This window comes from Hylobates moloch, unplaced genomic scaffold, assembly GCF_009828535.3.
Source record: "Hylobates moloch isolate HMO894 unplaced genomic scaffold, HMol_V3 SCAFFOLD_19, whole genome shotgun sequence".
Lineage (NCBI taxonomy): Eukaryota > Metazoa > Chordata > Mammalia > Primates > Hylobatidae > Hylobates > Hylobates moloch.
The window spans coordinates 51,630,460-51,648,549 of NW_026652294.1; the positions used below are offsets into that span (position 1 = coordinate 51,630,460).

Consider the following 18,090-nt stretch of genomic DNA (forward strand, 5'->3'; position numbering starts at 1 on the left):
AATTACAAGGGCTCGCTGATGGAAAATGATAGTGTCAGGATTTTTTGTTACTTGTTTCAGCAAGTGCTTTTGTTGGCCTAATTTTCTTAGAATTGTCGCAAGACAGAACATGACAATGAGCAGCTAGGAGACAATTTCCTTCCAGTTGACTGTAATGAAGTTAAGTGATGACTTAGTGTGAAAGAGCAAATTTCTCACCTAATATCTCTTTATAAAATCCCAGAGAAGAACTGATTGACCCCAGCATTAATGCATGCCTATCCCTGGCAATCATTGTGATCACTGCTCAATGCATTGCTAAAATTGGTGTATAAGAACCAATCTCTGTCCACCCTCCCATATATACTTGTTCTAGGCAGAAAAGCAGTCTGCATTTGTTTGCAGAGCTTTAAGTCCATAGCAATGTTTAGTGCTGGGCCTCTTAAGCATATTAAGTTGAACCATATGAAACTGTCAATATTCAACTACTTTTTCCTTTTCTTTTTCTCTCTGCTGCTTGAATCAACATTCAACCATTTTCAACCTGTAAAAAGCCAGTTTCATATGGTACAACCTAAAGAGACATCTCTCTGACTGTAAGTCAGGCTTGTGATGTCTCTATGGCATGTTCTTAGCATAAATCAAAGTCCTTTCCCCGTCTTCCATTCAGCAAAACCCCAAGTAGAAAGCATTTTGTACCTGTGGTTCCAAAGCCCACTTGACTGTCAACTTCACAGTAGCAGCTAAGTCCCTACAGCTATATCTCTCCACCATGCGATGTAAGAGCACTGCAAACCTCCTCCCGACCTCATTTATTAAAGACTAGTTTCTAGCCATTAATTTTACTCACTCTGTCCCCCATACTGGAGTGCAGTGGCGCAATCACAGCTCACAGCAGCCTCGGTCTCCCCAGGCTCAGGTAATCCTTCCACCTCAGCCTCCTGAGTAGCTGGGACCCCCATGCCTGGCTAATTTTTTTTTTTTTTTGTATTTTTTGTAGCGATGGTGTTTTGCCATGTTGCTCAGGCTGTTCTTGAACTCCTGAGTTCAAGGGATCTGCCCACCTCAGCCTACTAAAGTGCTGGTATTACGGATTGGGCCACTGTGCCTGGCCTGTGCCAAATTTTTATTCAGGACAGTAGGATATTGGGAATAAAGAAGCAAATAAAGCCAGGAGCAGTGGCTCATGCCTGTAATCCCAGCACTTTGGGAGGCTGAGGCAGGCGGATCACAAGGTCAGGAGTTCTAGACCAGCTTGGCCAACATGGTAAAACCCCATCTCTACTAAAACTACAAAAATTAGCTTGGCGTGGTGGTGGGTGCCTGTAATCCCGGCTACTCGGGAGGCTTAGCAGGAGAATTGCTTGAACCCGGAAGGCAGAGGCTGCAGTGAGCCGAGATCGTGCCATTGCACTCCAGCCTGAGCAACAGGGTGAGACTCTGTCTCAAAGGAAAAAAAAAAAAAAAGCAAATAAAACAAAGTCCTTGCTTTCAAGGAGCTTATATTCAAGTGGAAGGACAGAGATAAACATATGTGTGGTGGTGTTTAAGGGTGCTGAAGAAAAACAGGGTAAGAAGAATGCAGAGTACCATAGTGAGTGAGGATAGAAGCACTTCCTACTGTGTATTTTCTTATTGTTTCCCCTCACTAGAAAATTGCTTATGATGACATGCATTTTGTCTATTTTCTCCCCTTCTCTACCACCAGTGGTAGAACAATGCCTTTGTGTCCTAGAACAAGTGTGTGAGAGGGCAGAAAAAGACTGTGATTCATCTGCCAAGTTCATAAATACTGTACAGCAATCTAGTGAGGAGTGCTTTGCCTTCTTGTTCCACCTGAAGAAATATGAACACCGTTTGTCAGGTTGCTGTAGAACAAAGTGGAAACCCAGAAGCTTCTCAATTGATTTTATAAGAGAGTAATTTGCAGCCAGGAATTAATAAAGAACTAGCTCTATCCAGGCACACATAACATTTTAGGTCTGTATTAACTAGCTCGGGCTGCCATAACAAAGTGCCACAAACTGGGTGGCTTAAACAGAAATTTATTTTCTCAGTTCTGGAGGCTAAAGGTCCAAGATCAGCATATCATCAAGGTTGGTTTCTGGTGAGGCTTCTCTTCCTGGCTTGTGGATGGCTACCTTCTCACTGTGTCTTCACATGGCCTCTCCTGTGTGTGTGGTGAGAAGACAGGGCAGTCTGTTCTTTTCTTTAGAGGCGTGGTCTTGCTATGTTGTTCAGGGTGGAGGACAGTGGCTATTCACAGCTGTGACCTCATTACTAATCAGCATGGGAGTTTTTGTTTTGTTTTTTGAGATGGAGTCTTACTCTGTTGCTCAGGCTGGAGTGCAGTGGCACCATCTTGGCTCACTGCAACCTCTGCCTCCAGGGTTCAAGCAACTTCTGGCTAATTTTTGTATTTTTAGTAGAGACGGGACTTCACCATGTTGGCCAGGCTGGTCTCGAACTCTTGACCTCAAGTGATCCGCCTGCCTCGGCCTCCCTAAGTGCTAGAATTATAGGTGTGAGCCACAACGCCCAGCCTGGCATGGGAGTTTTTACCTGTTCCATTTTGTACCTCGGCCAGTTCACCCCGCTTAGGCAACCTGGTGGCTTCCACTCCCAAAAGGTCACCATATTGATGCTGAATTAAGTGCAGACACCTGATCAGTACAGCGCACCACAGCCTGGAATTTCTGGCCTCAAGCAATCCTCCCCAGTTTGCCTTCTTAATAGCTTGCACTGCAGGCATGCACCACTGTACCAGGCAATTTTTTTTTTTTTTTTTTTTGAGACGGAGTTTCGCTCTGTCGCCCAGGCGGGAGTGCAGTGGTGCGATCTTGGCTCACTGCAAGCTCCACCTCCTGGGTTCACGCTATTCTCTTACCTCAGCCTCCCGAGTAGCTGGGACTACAGGCACCCGCCACCACACCCAGCTAATTTTGTTTTTGTATTTTTAGTAGAGATGGGGTTTCACCGTGTTAGCCAGGATGGTTTCCATCTTCCTCATGATCCACCCGCCTCGGCCTCCCAAAGTACTGGGATTACAGGCATGAGCCACCATGCCTGGCCCAGACTCTTCTTTTAATAAGGACACCAGTTATATCAGATTAGGGACCCACCCTTATGACCTCATTTAACCTTAATTACCTCCTTAATGACCCTATCTCCAAATTCAGTCACATTGGGGTTAGGGATTCAACATATGAATTTTGTGGGTGATGTTATAGGACCATCAGGTTCTATTAACCACTACGTGGTACCAGACCAATACATGGAAACAGCAGTAGTTGCAGCAGAGAAAGAGTTTAACAATGGTATGCCAGCCAAGGGAGAAGACGGGAAGGAACCTCAAATCACCTCCCCAGTAAGTTTTTGGACAGGGGTTTTTAAGGGAATTTTGGTGGGTAGGGGGCTGAGGAGCTAGGGGTTGCTGATTGGTTAGGGCACGGGGGATGTAATCATAAGGAGGTAGAAAGTGCATTCTTGTGCTGAGTTCGTTTCTCAGAAGGGGTCTTCAGACTGAGTAGCATCAGTGACCCCACTGATATGGTTCCAACGACTGCAGGAACACCAGAATCCTTTGTCTCGTGCTGGTTTATATAAAACGATACAGAGCAGAGAATTTAATAGGCAAGAAAGAAGAGGCTCCCTCATACAGAACCAGAGGGAAGAGGGCTCCAAGGTGAAACAGGGAACCCTGGGTGCAGCAGACAAGAGCCGATTATATTATGAGGCTGGAGGAGGTGGTGACTAATTTGCATATGACCCAGGGAATTGGTTTGACCAGGTATGTCATTCACGTAGCCTGCAAAAAAAGTGGCCCTCTCACCCTAGCCTTCTAATATGCAAATGTAGGGTGCCATGATGTTCTACACATGTGGGGATATGTGGGGATGGCCATGTTGCTAGGCACATGTGGGGACAAGAAGAAGAGGAGAATCGCCATATTGTGTAAACCCAGTTTCTAATGGCCTGCATTTGCATATCAAAGCTTGCCAGCCCGGCTTTTTTGCTAGACAAGAAACATTTCTGGAGCTGCTTTAAAAGAAAAATAAAGGCCCGGCGCGGTGGCTCACGCTTGTAATCCCAGCACTTTGGGAGGCCGAGGCGGGCGGATCACAAGGTCAGGAGATCGAGACCACGGTGAAACCCTGTCTCTACTAAAAAAATACAAAAAAAAATTAGCCGGGCGTGGTGGCGGGCGCCTGTAGTCCCAGCTACTCGGAGAGGCTGAGGCAGGAGAATGGCCTGAACCTGGGAGGCGGAGCTTGCAGTGAGCCGAGATTGCGCCACTGCACTCCAGCCTGGGCGAAAGAGAAAGACTCCGTCTCAAAAATAAATAAATAAATAAATAAATAAATAAATAAATAAATAAATAAATAAATAAATGAAAAATAAAAACTTCCCAAAGACCCCTTTTCCTCTCTATCTGCCTAAAATAATTTCTTAACTTCTGTAACACCATTGGAGTACAGAATCTGGTAAATATCTCAAAATGGAAAACTTGAGATTTCTTAACCGAGTCAAAGATATCTATAAAGCAATAAGCAGCTATAAGGAAGTGGGCTATAGAAAAAGTTGGTTAACGTTTAGCTATGCTTCTACCAAAAGCTTATCTTTTGTTAAAAATCCAGCCATTTGGCAGGGCACAGTGGCTCACGCCTGTAATCCCAGCACTTTGGGAGGCTGAGGTGGGTGGATCACCTGAGGTCGGGAGTTCGAGACCAACCTGACCAACATGGAGAAACCCCGCCTCTACTAAAAATACAAAATTAGCCCTGCATGGTGGCGCATGCCTGTAGTCCCAGCTACTCAGGAGGCTGAGGCAAGAGAAATGCTTGAACCTGGGAGGCGGAGGTTGCAGTGAGCCGAGATCGCGCCATTGCACTCCAGCCTGGGCAACGAGAGTGAAACTCCGTCTCAAAAAAAAAAAAAGAAAAAAGAAAAAACCTAGCAATTTAGTTTTATTAAAATTATGATCGTTTCAGGGACACAATTCATAACAGGTTTATAAATGTAACAAGTTATTAATTTTTTTTTTTTTTTTGAGACGGAGTCTCTCTCTGTCACCCAGGCTGGAGTGCAGTGGCGCGATCTCAGCTCACTGCAAGCTCCGCCTCCCGGGTTCACGCCATTCTCCTGCCTCAGCCTCTCCGAGTAGCTGGGACTATAGGCGCCCGCCACCACGCCTGGCTAATTTTTTGTATTTTTAGTAGAGACAGGGTTTCACCATGGTCTCGATCTCCTGACCTCGTGATCCGCCTGCCTCGGCCTCCCAAAGTGCTGGGATTACAAGCGTGAGCCACCGCGCCCGGCCAACATGTAATTAATTTTATGTATTTTTCCTATCTGTGAACACAACACTCTCAATCCTTTCAGGTATGACTCCAATGAGTGTGATACTTAATGAAACTCCTGGGAACACAGGGGGCTCAGCCCCAGCATTTACCTTAGAAGGCCAATTTAAGAGTGGGGCCTGGGGGAAGACAGTTTTCCTAGGGCTGGAAGTATCCCTATTTATTATAACCTTAGGCTGGTTTTAGGCACTGAAGTAGTTGTTGAATGACTGAGACAAATAGGAGACAAAGTGAAGGGAAGCTTCTTTAATTGCTTCTTACCCCAGGGAATGGCACAGAATTACTACCACCCAGCTAGCTTTGCCCCAGGCTCTACCTTTTTCCCTCAGTGGCTAAAGGCCCCTGCTGAAAGGACAAAGACCTTGGTTCACGTTTTAAGTGTTCTAGCTCCCTTGTCTTAAAATCTGCCTTCTGTTTAGATTACATCCACCCATAAAATCTCATAAAGCTTTGACCCATTCTCAATTTTTCAAAAACGAACTCAAGCTCTTTACTTGTCCATGTTAGACTCTACGCAAGAAATACATAATTTGCCCAGGTGATGACGAAAACGAGATGGAACAACTTTTCCCTAAGTTCTCTTTATTGTTATAGCGTTGTTAATATCTTAAGATTTGGAGGTAAACGGAAATGGAGAATCAGCAACTATACTTCAACCTTATTGTAAACAAACACTAACAATAAAAAGTTTTGAAATTAAAAGGACGTAAGTTCCACCTTCTATCCTTTGTAGAGGTATAAAAACAAAACAAAACAAACTCTGACTAGACAGGCTACCCGCTACACACTCAAATCGACCTCCGCGACTGGAGGGGGAAGCGCAACTGGTTCTGGCAACCCCCCCGCCGCCACTCCGGCCCATAACGCTTCACCACGTTCTGCGCCACGGCCGGAAGTGACGCATAACCTGCGACGCCAGTGCCTGCCGCCCACGGCCGCAGGAGTCGGGCTTCGGTTGCACCAGAGACAGCGGACTTTCATCCGATGGTTGCAGCAAAGGGATCATGACGGGGAAAAAGTCCTCCCGGGAGAAACGGCGCAAACGTAGCAGTCAGGAGGCGGCCGCAGCGCTCGCGGCCCCGGACATCGTACCCGCCTTGGCCAGCGGCAGCAGTGGAAGCACTAGCGGCTGCGGGAGCGCCGGGGGCTGCGGGAGCGTCAGCTGCTGTGGGAACGCCAATTTTAGTGGAAGTGTCACCGGCGGTGGGAGCGGCGGCAGCTGCTGGGGCGGGAGCAGCGTGGAGCGCAGCGAGCGCCGGAAGCGGAGGAGTACCGACTCTTCCAGCGTCTCGGGCTCCTTGCAGCAGGTGCGTGCGCGCCTCTCTGGCCGCTTCCTGGTGCTGCTGCTTTTTCGGAAGAAGTCGGGCTACCAGAGGGATGGGGCGCTGGCTGGATCTCACTGCTAGCGCGGCGATCCCAGGGTCGTCCGTGCTTGAGGTTCATGTTCCTACCTAAGTCCTGGTGAGCCCCACACTCCCATCCGTGTCTTGAATCTTGAACTTCAAGTTTCTGGATTTCCTGATCACTTTTTTTTTTTTTTAAACTCTTGGTTCCTTCCACTCCTATGGTTTCAGTCTCCCAGAAGAGTATGAGTTGGAAGCTGGCCTTCATTTCCCTTGCGAGCCAAACACTTCTCCCCTCGTCTTCACCTTTTCGTAGATATGGTTAACTCCACATTAGAGATAAGAAAATTGAGGCCCTAAGAAGTTAAACTTTACCCACTGTCACAGAGTTTGTTAATAGCTCCTAGGTTTGAATCCAAATATCTGACTACAAAAGCCATGTTGTTTATACGCCACCAATCTGCCAAGAGAACGCCGTTTAAAAAAAGTTCATAATTTGTTTGAAAACAAATGAATGAATATGTACTTTAAATTCATTCAATGCGGAAATAAAGGGAAAGCGTCGAGTCCCTCTTCTTGCCCTTCCATTAGTATTTTGATACACGGCCTCTTTTAATCACTCCTCGTCAGATACGTGTTTTTAAGTTCCTACACTTAAGCTGTATTGTGTTATTCCCGCTGTTGAGTACCTGCATTGTTGTGATAGGCTTCTTTATATACGTGGTTTGTTATTTTTAGTGACTGCCTGGTATTTTATTATATTTTTCTGATATTTAGGTTTGCAGTTTTTTTTTGTATTGTTGTGACTACAATACGAACGCTTTTATGTATATATCTCCTACAAGAGTTATGTTGGGAGAGAGTGTGAGAACTGAAATTCCTGGGTCAAAGTTTATGCCATTAAAAACTTAGTGAATGCCACCAAATGCTTTCCAAATGAGACTTTACAGATTTATAGTCCAAACAGTACATATATAAGAATACCTATTTCTGAAATTCTTAACTAGCTTTTGATAACCATTTTTTTAAAAAATTGCCAGACTAATGGGTCAAATTAATATTGTGTTTAATTTTTATTTTCTTGATTAGTGAGATTGAACATTTTAATATTTTTACTTGCCATTTGATTCCTTCTTATGTAATTTTCTGTACATATCCTCTGCTCATTTTTCTCTTTGGTAGAGTAGAAACAGTTTCTCTTTATGTAGAGGTTTTATCAGGTGGTTTTCTGGCATTCTGTTGAGATGATCACATACTTTTTCTCCTTTAATCAGATAATGTAATTTATTGGTAAGTTAGTTGATGTTCAACAGTCTTTGGAGTCTTGGGACAAGTTCTGTTTGGTTTGTTGAGTTTGTTGTACTTGGCTGGAATTCAGTATTTTTACTTTCATGTATATATATATATATATTTTTTTATCCCCGCTCTGTCGCCCAGGCGGGAGTGCAGTGACTTGATCTCGGCTCACTGCAAGCTCCGCCTCCCAGGTTCAGGCCATTCCCCTGCCTCAGCCTCCCCAGTAGCTGGGACTACAGGCGCCCGCCACCACGCCCGGCTAATTTTTTGTATTTTCAGTAGTGACAGGGTTTCACCGTGTTGGCCAGGATGGTCTTGATCTCCTGACCTCATGATCCACCCGTCTCGGCCTCCCAAAGTGCCGGGATTACAGGCGTGAGCCACCGTGCCTGGCCGACTTTTATGTATATGTTTCTAAATTAGATCAGACTGTAGTTTTTATTTTTGTAATGGATTGAATTAGGAAGCTTTGTGTTTTTTTGGTGTGTTCCAGAATGGTTTATATTTTCTTCTCAAATATTTGTCATTAGTATCTGGGTCTAGTGGAGTTTTTTAGAGTGATTTTTAAAGACACTCTTTAAAAAATTATTTAATATAGATCTTTTCAGTTTTCCCACCCCTTCTAGATTCAGTTTTGGATATCACCATTCTTATTTTAAATAGTTTCCTTTTTTCTTCTTGTTTTGAGATAGGCTCTCACTGTGTCACCCAGGCTGGAGTGCAGTGGCACCATCTCAGCCCACTGCAACCTCCGCCTGCCGGGTTCAAGTAATTGTCCTGGCTCAGTCTCCTCAGTAGCTGGGATTACAGGTGCCCGCCACCATGGCCAGCTAATTTTTGTATTTTTAATAGAGGTGAGGTTTCACCATGTTGGTCAGGCTAGTTTCCAACTCCTGACCTCAGGTGAGCCACCCGTCTCAGCCTCCCAAAGTGCTGGGATTACAGGCTGAGCCACCGCGCCTGGCCAGTTTCCCTAGTTCTAATACTCCGTTATGGTGGGGAGACCAACAACATTGGTCAATTGAATATTGAAAACATTTGCGTACAGAACTAAACCCATCTTCTAATGGAAAACTAGTGTATTTGTGAAGAAAAAGTCATTGCATATTAGGCATGTAGATAACATTTCAAACTTTAGAGAGTGCCATTATATCTGTTGTGTATTGAGTTTCCTATTTTTTTTTTTTTTTTTTTTTGAGACAGAGTCTCGCTCTGTTGCCCAGGCTGGAGTGCAGTGGCGCGATCTCGGCTCACTGCAAGCGCCGCCTCCTGGGTTCACGCCATTCTCCTGCCCAGCCGAGTTCCCTATTTTCTTAGGAAGAACTTTATTGAAATATAGTTGACATACTGTACAATTTACCCATTTCACATGTACAGTTAAGTGATTTTGTATATATTCAGAGTTATACAACCGTCACTACAGTCAGTTTTTGTTTTTGTTTTTTTTTTTTTTTTTGAGATAGAGTTTCCCTCTTGTTGCCCAGGCTGGAGTGCAATGGTGCCATCTCGACTCACTGCAACCTCCGCCTCCTGGATTCAAGCAATTCTTCTGCCTCAGCCTCCCGGGTAGCTGGGATTATAGGCACCTGCCTCCACACCCGGCTAATTTTTCTATTTTTTATTAGAGACGGGGTTTCACCATGTTGGCCAGGCTGGTCTCGAACAGCTGACCTCAGGTGGTCCGCTCGCCTCGGCCTCCCAAAGTGCTGGGATTACAGGCGTGAGCCACCGTGCCCGGCCTAGTCAGTTTTAAAATATTTTCATCACTCCAGAAAGCAACCTTATGCGTAACTTTTAGCTTATATAATATGTGGTGTTTTGTGTCTGGCATCTTTTACTTAGCATAATGTTTTTAAGATTCATCCATGTTGTAGCACATAGGGTTCATTCCTTTGTATCACAGAGATTCATGCCTTTTTATGGTTGCTATACCACGTTTTGTTTTGTTTTTGTATAGCTGTACATATGTACCACATACGTCTAGATACCGCTATACAACATTTCGTTTTTCAATTTATCACTTGATGGACATTTGTGTTGTTTCTGCCTTTTGGCTATATAAATAATGCTGTTAAGAACAAGTACAAGTTTTTGTGTAGACATATCATTACATTTCTCTTGCATGTATATCTAGGAATGGAATTGCTGGGTCATATGGTAACTTTTTGAGGAACTGCCAAATTAGCTTCCAAAGTAGCTGCGCAATTTTATATTCCTGCTAACAGTGTATGAGGATTCCAGTTTCTCTACACTATTACATTGTAAGCTGTTAGAACAAGTGCTGATTCTTCTACTTTTTCAGTCTAATTATCATAGTATTCATTAAAATTGACCCATTTTAAAACTGCTTTGTAAGCAGTATCTGACCTCTGTGGTCAGGGAAGATTTTCCAGAGGAAATGACTGTTGAATTGTCTGAAGTATCTGAATTTGTTAATCTTGCGAATATAGTGTGATAGAGAAAGGAGGGAGGAAAGACTGTCATAGGAAAATGGTATGCAAAAGCCCTGCTTGTATGAGCTGAAGGAAGGAGAACAGGTTACAGTCGAGTAATTCAAAGAAGATTGTGTCCTAAACACAAAGAATGAGCATGAAGGCCAGGTAGGCCATATTACCTTAGGAGCAATGGGAATTCATTGAAGAGTTTTAAACAAGAAGGATGAGTACGTATACATTTTATAAAATCCATTCTGCTAACAGTGTACAAAACAAAGAGACCTCAGATTAGATGCAGGGAGTCCCATTAAATGGCTGTTGGTGTAACCCAGGCAAAAAATTGTGGTAGTTTGGAACAGAATTATGGCAGTAGATTTGGAGAGACTGGATAGAGTTGGGAGACAGAAAGTAAAATGGACAGAAATATCTTAAATTACTGAAATTACTTGGTTACTTCGATTATGATTATAAAGTTTTAAAAATGATAGCTCCTGGTAAGTATGTTACTTTTCTGTATAATATTTGTGATTTGTAACATCTTTACTTCAATTTATTTATATGAATTTAAGTACAGTGATAATGCATACATAGAGCTTTTGGTTGAATGGCCTTTTAGGGGAAAATCCTAATTCTTCAAAAGTCTAAAACTTAAATTATTCAATATTTACTATACTTTTGTTTGTGTATTCTAAATATCTCTTCCCTTTATAGCTACTCCTTGAGTTAATTGCAGTGTGGAGAGGAAAATCAAATAATATTAAACAAATATTCTCTCCTATGGTTTTGATAAATAATTATGCAAAGAAGTTGGGAATTTTTGATGAAGAAGAATTTATTAAATGAAAACGTATGATGTCATGTACGTCTTCTTTATATTTTAAGTAGTATTGTTTAATGGTTCTTTATTCTTTTAACTTTAGGAAACTAAATATATTTTGCCAACTTTGGAAAAAGAATTATTTTTGGCAGAGCACAGTGACCTTGAAGAAGGTGGACTGGACCTGACTGTGTCATTGAAACCAGTTAGTTTCTATATATCAGACAAAAAAGAAATGCTTCAGCAGTGCTTCTGTATTATAGGAGAGAAGAAGTTACAGAAGATGCTTCCTGATGTGTTAAAGGTACTTCATTACACATCAGACTAGATACATATGTAGAAATACAGCCTTCTTTGTAGCAGTTGTTTTACTTAATGTGTTTTTTGTTTGTTTGTTTGTTTGTTTGTTTGAGACAGAGTCTTGCTCTGTCGCCCAGGCTGGAGTGCAGTGGCATGATCTCGGCTCACTGCAACCTCCGCCTCCCGGGTTCAAGCAATTCTCTTGCCTCAGCCTCCTGAGTAGCTGGGACTACAGGCATGAACCACCATGCCCGGCTAATTTTTAGATTTTTAAGAGACGAGGTTTCACTGTGTTGGCCAGGCTGGTCTCGAACTCCTGACCTCGTGATCCACCCACCTTGGCCTCCCAAGGTGTTGGAATTACAGGTGTGAGCCACTGCACCTGTCCTTAACAAAGTTTTTAATTGGATGTTTACATCTAAAATAAGCTACTTGAAAAGATTTTGTAAAATAGAGAACCGTAATGTATTTGGTTCTTGGAGCCTTGTATATTTAAAAATTTGCCAAGAAAAAATGTTTAGGCAAGAATTGTGTTGACCCTGTGGAGATAATTCTGTTAAATGCAGGGAATGATAGTAACTAAATTGGACATACAATCTTTGTGATGCTTTAAGAAATAATGTCACAATATGCTGCTGTGTATCAGCAAACAGCAATGGTTAATAATAGCTTATATTTCATTAGATTCACAAGTATTTTTATTTATTTTTGAAAATTATTTAGGGAAATATTTGTTGTTCTAATTGTACAGTTGTAGAAATTGGCCTTGGATACTCAAGTTAAGCCCGAGATCATATATCTAAAGATACAAGACTTGAATATTTAAACCTTTAGAATAATTACTTAACATGAACAGACTGCTGAAGAATAGCTGGGAAACTGACTCACTCTTTAGTTTGTTCTTTGATAGTAAATACAGTTTTATGCATTCCCGTCAAATATACAGTGTTCACATATTAACTGGCAGTTTTTCAGATTTCATCCCAGGAAAAGATGTATGTGAATCTACTTGAGGCTTTAATTTATTTTATTGTAAGATTTTGCTAACTTAAATTTTTATGATTGAAATTTTCCAGTTTACATTGGGGCTGTGTTACATAAATGCATTTTTTTAAAATGTCATTTCCTTTAGAACTGTTCAATAGAAGAAATTAAAAAACTATGCCAGGAACAGTTAGAGCTCCTGTCTGAAAAAAAAATTTTGAAGATTCTTGAGGGTAAGAATACATATTTTCACATTCTGGCAACTTCTTAGTTAATACTATATTCAGCATAAATCCTGAGGTATTCTTTCTCCTACTTGGATATTTAATTTCGTTATTGGGTTATTGTTGAAGAGTATTTTTACTTCTATTTGTACTAAAAAATATAGTTTACATATCAGAAAAGCATTTCAAGAATAGACAATATATCATTTTTCCAGGTCAAGTGTATATAGGTAAGAGTATAACTAATAAAATGAAATAAAAAATGTTTACCAAAAATCTGTAAAAAAATTAATTATTGGAAAGGCAAAGATTTCCCTTAAAATCTTTTTAATTTTCTGCTTTAGATTTTTTATAGTGTTTAGTTACCTATTGCATATTGTTTACTCTCTAATAAGACCCAGATACAGAGTTAGAATACTTCCATGCAATTTACCAATATTTGTTTGTCTGCCTGTAGTATGACTACTCTTGGTAATACTCACACCTCTAGAATTTTGGATTATCAGGCATTTTTTTTTTTCTTTTGGAACTTTGCAAGGATTTTAGCTTTAACGTGACAGAAGAAGAAACAAAAATTGGAGCCTTTCAGTTTCCAGAGATAGCTTTATTTTTAAATGTAAAATTGATGGCATTTTGTAACTCTGGAAATAGATATATACATATGTACGTAGTATGTAAGTGTATATACACACATTCTTGTCTGTATACATTTATATAATAGATAAAAAGAAGGCAATGAGGCTGGGTGCAATGGCTCACGCCTGTAATCCCAGCACTTTGGGAGGCTGAGGTGGGCTGATCACAAGGTCAGGAGTTCGAGACCAGCCTGGCCAACATAGTGAAACCCTGCCTCTACTAAAAATATGAAAATTAGCCAGGCATGGTGGCGGGCGCCTGTAGTCCCAGCTGCTCGGGAGGCTGAGGCAGGAGAATTGGTAGAACCCGGGAGGTGGAGGTTGCAGTGAGCCGAGGTCGCGCCACTGCACACCAGCCAGGGTGACAGTGTGAGACTCCGTCTAAAAAAAAAAAAAAGCAATGAGAAATACCTAATAAGGCATTGAAAAAATTATTTTAAATTCAAGCAATTAAAAATTTAAATTTTGACCCAGTATAAAGTTCTTTAATCTGCATCACTTTTAAAGATTATACTTTTTAATATAATGATTACATCATTTTTAACATTTTTATAAGTGTGCTTTCAATAGTTTCTTTCATTTATAAGGTGACAATGGAATGGACTCTGATATGGAAGAGGAAGCAGATGATGGTTCTAAGATGGGATCTGATTTAGTCAGTCAGTAAGTTGAAAAACTTTCATTTTTATTTCAAAATTTCTTTGTTATTCCTTTGGTGACTTCTTATGTCAAAGATATGATTGTTTTTCTGTGTTTTATTTATAAAATCATTCAGTGGTATAGAAAGATTTATTTGTCTACTTGTAATAATTGGTCCTTTTGGTATATATGAGGATGGAGTTAACTACTTTCAGGATTAAGATGATTTTTAAAAACTACTTCACATAGATATAGAACTATAGCAGTGCCAACCTGAAGCAGAATCACTCCCATTTGGATTTTGAATACACTATTCACGATCCTCACTGTTTGTTTATTAAGCACTTACTCTACCAGGTACTATATTAAACAGCATAGAACACTTGATCTCATTAAATTAATCTATGTATTTATTAATATTAGGCAATAATAGCCTCATTTCACAGAAGAGATAGTTACGTTCATGTAAGTCTACATATTTTACCTATAAATATATATTATTTGACTGTCGGGATGATAAAAGAAATACCTGAAGTTTTGGGATGCTGACTAATCAAGAAGCTACATGCTAATTATTCGTTTTTTCTTCATTAGTGCGCATCAAAGTTTCACCTTGTAATTTGAGCGTCTATTGATGCTATTTGCTTAAAACGATTAACTGTTTTGGTAGTTGCCAAAGAATGACTTGTTCTTTGCAAAGCTTAGCATTTTTCCTGAAGAATATAAGAGATTTGTGCTAGATCAGAAAAAGATAAAGTATAAAAGAAAAATAAATACTTGTGTCACAGACAGTAGTACACATAAGAAGAGGTTACCAGGGGCAGTAGCATAGAGAAGTACATAGTTAACCAGAAATACAGAATTTTTTCATTTCTAAAAGAATGCTATTGGGTAGGAGTGTTATAGGGTAATTTATATGAAAACATAGAGTAGAAAATGTACACATTTTTAATGTCTTACTATTAGCATTCCTGCAAAATACTTAGCTTTAAATCATTTATGTAGTATACTAATTTAGTTCCACTAGTTTAAGCATTTACAAGGCCTGTTAACTTTTTAATATTTTAAAGTTTCTTAAATTATCTAAATTAATCACTGTTTCTTTTTAAAAAAATTTCTTTGCCCCAATCCCCACATTGATCAGCATTTTGTTTCTTGATGCTACTTACAGAGAATCCTGAATTGAGCTTTTGCTTGATTATATTTGTTATCCCTTTTTTAAAATCTATTATTTTTTTTCAGTTTTTGAGGTGCCATTAGGCTTAAGTGCTTTGCTTCTTCATACCTGAGCATTAGTGTTACCTTTTCAACTGTTAGAAGCCATTTAATGATGTATTAGTCTGTTTTCATGTTGCTGATAAAGGCATACCCAAGACTGGGGAATTTATAAGGAAAAAGAGATTTAGTGGATTCATAGTTCCACATGACTGGGGATGCCTCACAATCGTGGTGGAAGGTGAAAGGTGCTTCATACATGGCAGCAGCAAGAGAGAATGAGGGAACCAAGTGAAAGATCTGATGGTTGTAAAACCACCCCCATGATTCAGTTATCTCCCACTGGTTCCCTTCCACAACATGTAAGAATTATGGGAACTGTAATTCCAGATGAGATTTAGGTGGACACACAGCCAAACCGTATCATTCTGCCCCAGCCCCTCCCAAATCTCATATCTTCACATTTGAAAACCAATCATGCCTTTCCAACAGTCCCCCAGAGTCTTAACTCATTTCAGCATTAACTCAAAAGTCTACAGTCCAAGGCTCATCTGAGACAAGGCAAGTCCCTTCCGCCTATGAGCCTATAAAATCGAAAGCAAGTTAGTTACTTCCTAGATATAATGGGGATACAGGCATTGGATAAATACACCCCTTCCAAATGTGAGAAATTGGCCAAAATGAAGGGACTACAGGCCCCATGCAAGTCTGAAATCCAGCGAGGCAGTGAAATCTTAAAGCTCCAAAATGATCTCTTTTGACTCTATGTCTCACATCCATGTCACACTGATGCAAATGGTAGGTTTCCGTGGTCTTGGGAAGCCCCGCCCCTGTGGCTTTGCAGGGTACAGCCTCCCTCCTAGCTGCTTTCACATGCTGGTGTTGAGTGTCTGAGGCTTTTCCAGGTGCGTGGTGCAAGTTGTCAGTGAATATACCATTCTGGGGTCTGGAGGACGGTGGCCCTCTTCTCACAGCTCCACTAGGCAGTGCCCCAATGAAGACTGTGTGTGGAAGCTTCAACCCCACATTTCCCTTCTGCACTGCCCTAGCAGAGGTTCTCTATGAGAGCCCCGCCCCTGCAGCTAACTTCTGCCTGGACATGTAGGTGTTTCCGTACATTCTCTGAAATCTAGGTGGAGGTTCCCAAACCTCCTGCAGGTGCACAATTCTTGACTTCTGTGCACCTGCAGGCTCAACACCACATGGAAGCTGCCAAGGCTTAGGGCTTGTGCCCTCTGAAGCACCAAGTCCCTAGGGTGCACATAGCAGGGGAGCCCTGAGCCTGGCCCATGAAACCATTTTTCCCTCCTAGGCCTCCAGGCCTGTGATGGGAGGGGCTGCCATGACCTCTGGCATTTTTCCCATTGTCTTGGCGATTAACATTGGGCTGCTCGTTACTTATGCAAATTTCTGCCGCCTGCTTGATTCTCTCCTCAGAAAATGGGTTTTTCTTTTCTATGGCATTGGCAGGCTGCAAATTTTCTGAACTTTTATGCTCTGTTTCCCTTTTAAAACTGAATGCTTTTAATAATACCCACATACCTCTTGAATGCTTTGCTGCTTAGAAATTTCTTCCACGAAATACCCTAAATCATCTCCCTCAAGTTCAAAGTTCCACAAATCTCTAGCTCAAGGGCAAAATGCTGCCAGTCTCTGCTAAAATATAGCAAGAGTCACCTTTACTCCAGTTCCCAACAAGTTTCTCATCTCTGTCTGAAACCACCACACCCTGGATTTCCTTGTCCATATCATTATCAGCATTTGGTCAAAGCCATTCAACAAGTTTTTAGGAAGTTCCAGACTTTCCCACATTTTCCTGTCTTCTGGGCCCTCCAAACTGTTCTAACCTCTGCCTGTTATCCAGTTCCAAAGTCACTTTCACATTTTCGTGTATTTGTACAGCAGTGCCCCACTCTGCTGGTACCAATTTGCTGTATTAGTCTGTTTTCACACTGCTAATAAAGACATACCTTAGACTGGGTAATTTATAAGGAAAAAGAGGTTTACTGGACTCACAGTTCCATATGGCTGGGGAGGCCTCACAGTCATGGTGGAAGGCAAAAGGCACTTCTTATATGGCAGCAGCAAGAGAGAATGAGGGAACCAAGCAAAAGGGATTTCCCCTTATAAAACCATCAGATCTTGTGAAACTTACTACTACCACCAGAAGAGTATGGGAGAAACTGCCCCCATGATTCAATTATCTCCCACCAGGTTCCTCCTACAATATATGGGAATTGTGGGAACTACAATTCATGATGAAACTTGGGTGGGGACACAGCAAAACTGTATCAAATGGATAGCCAATTATAGTAGCTATGTAACTTTTTATAACGATTACAACAATGGCTGTGCATGGTGTTTCACGCCTGTAATCTCAGCACTTTGTGAGTACAGGTTGAGAGGATCACCTGAGGCTGGGAGTTTGAGACCAGTCCAGGCAACATAGAGAGACCCTGTCTCTACAAAAAATTAAATTAGATGGGGTCTTGCTACATTACCCAGGTTGATGTTGAATTCCTGGCCTCAAACTGTCCTCCCACCTCAGCATCCCAAAGCATGGGTGACTCAATTTTGATTTTTAGTCAACGTTTTTTCTAAAGTTATGGAATAGCATTTAAGGTTTAAAGATGAAAGAGAGGGCTTGACACACTTGCTTATGCCTGTAATCCCAGCACTTTGGAAGGCCAAGATGGGTGGATCACTTGAGGTCAGGAGTTTGAGACCAGCCTGGCCAACATGATGAAACCCGGTCTCTACTAAAAATACAAAAATCAGCCAGGCATGGTAATGCGTGCCTATAATCCCAGCTACTTGGAGGCTGAGGCAGGAAAGTCACTTGAACCCGGGAAATGGAGGTTGC

General features: G+C 41.5%; 1 protein-coding gene across 2 annotated transcripts in view; it reads left to right on the top strand.

Annotated features, from left to right (window-relative positions):
* Window positions 1-6,260: 6,260 nt before the first annotated feature.
* The window catches only part of CAAP1 (caspase activity and apoptosis inhibitor 1), a 51,348-nt gene continuing 39,518 nt past the window's right edge, over window positions 6,261-18,090 (top strand). Inside the window, exons 1-4 of one of the 2 annotated variants that reach the window (XM_032138552.2) lie at window positions 6,261-6,646; window positions 11,334-11,534; window positions 12,663-12,747; window positions 13,961-14,036. In XM_032138552.2, coding sequence (XP_031994443.1) covers window positions 6,344-6,646; window positions 11,334-11,534; window positions 12,663-12,747; window positions 13,961-14,036 — 665 coding nt within the window. In that variant the 5' untranslated portion in view covers window positions 6,261-6,343. Of the gene's footprint in view, window positions 6,647-6,704; window positions 6,801-11,333; window positions 11,535-12,662; window positions 12,748-13,960; window positions 14,037-18,090 lie in introns of those variants that run through there. The other variant, XM_058431701.1, reaches the window with a different exon arrangement.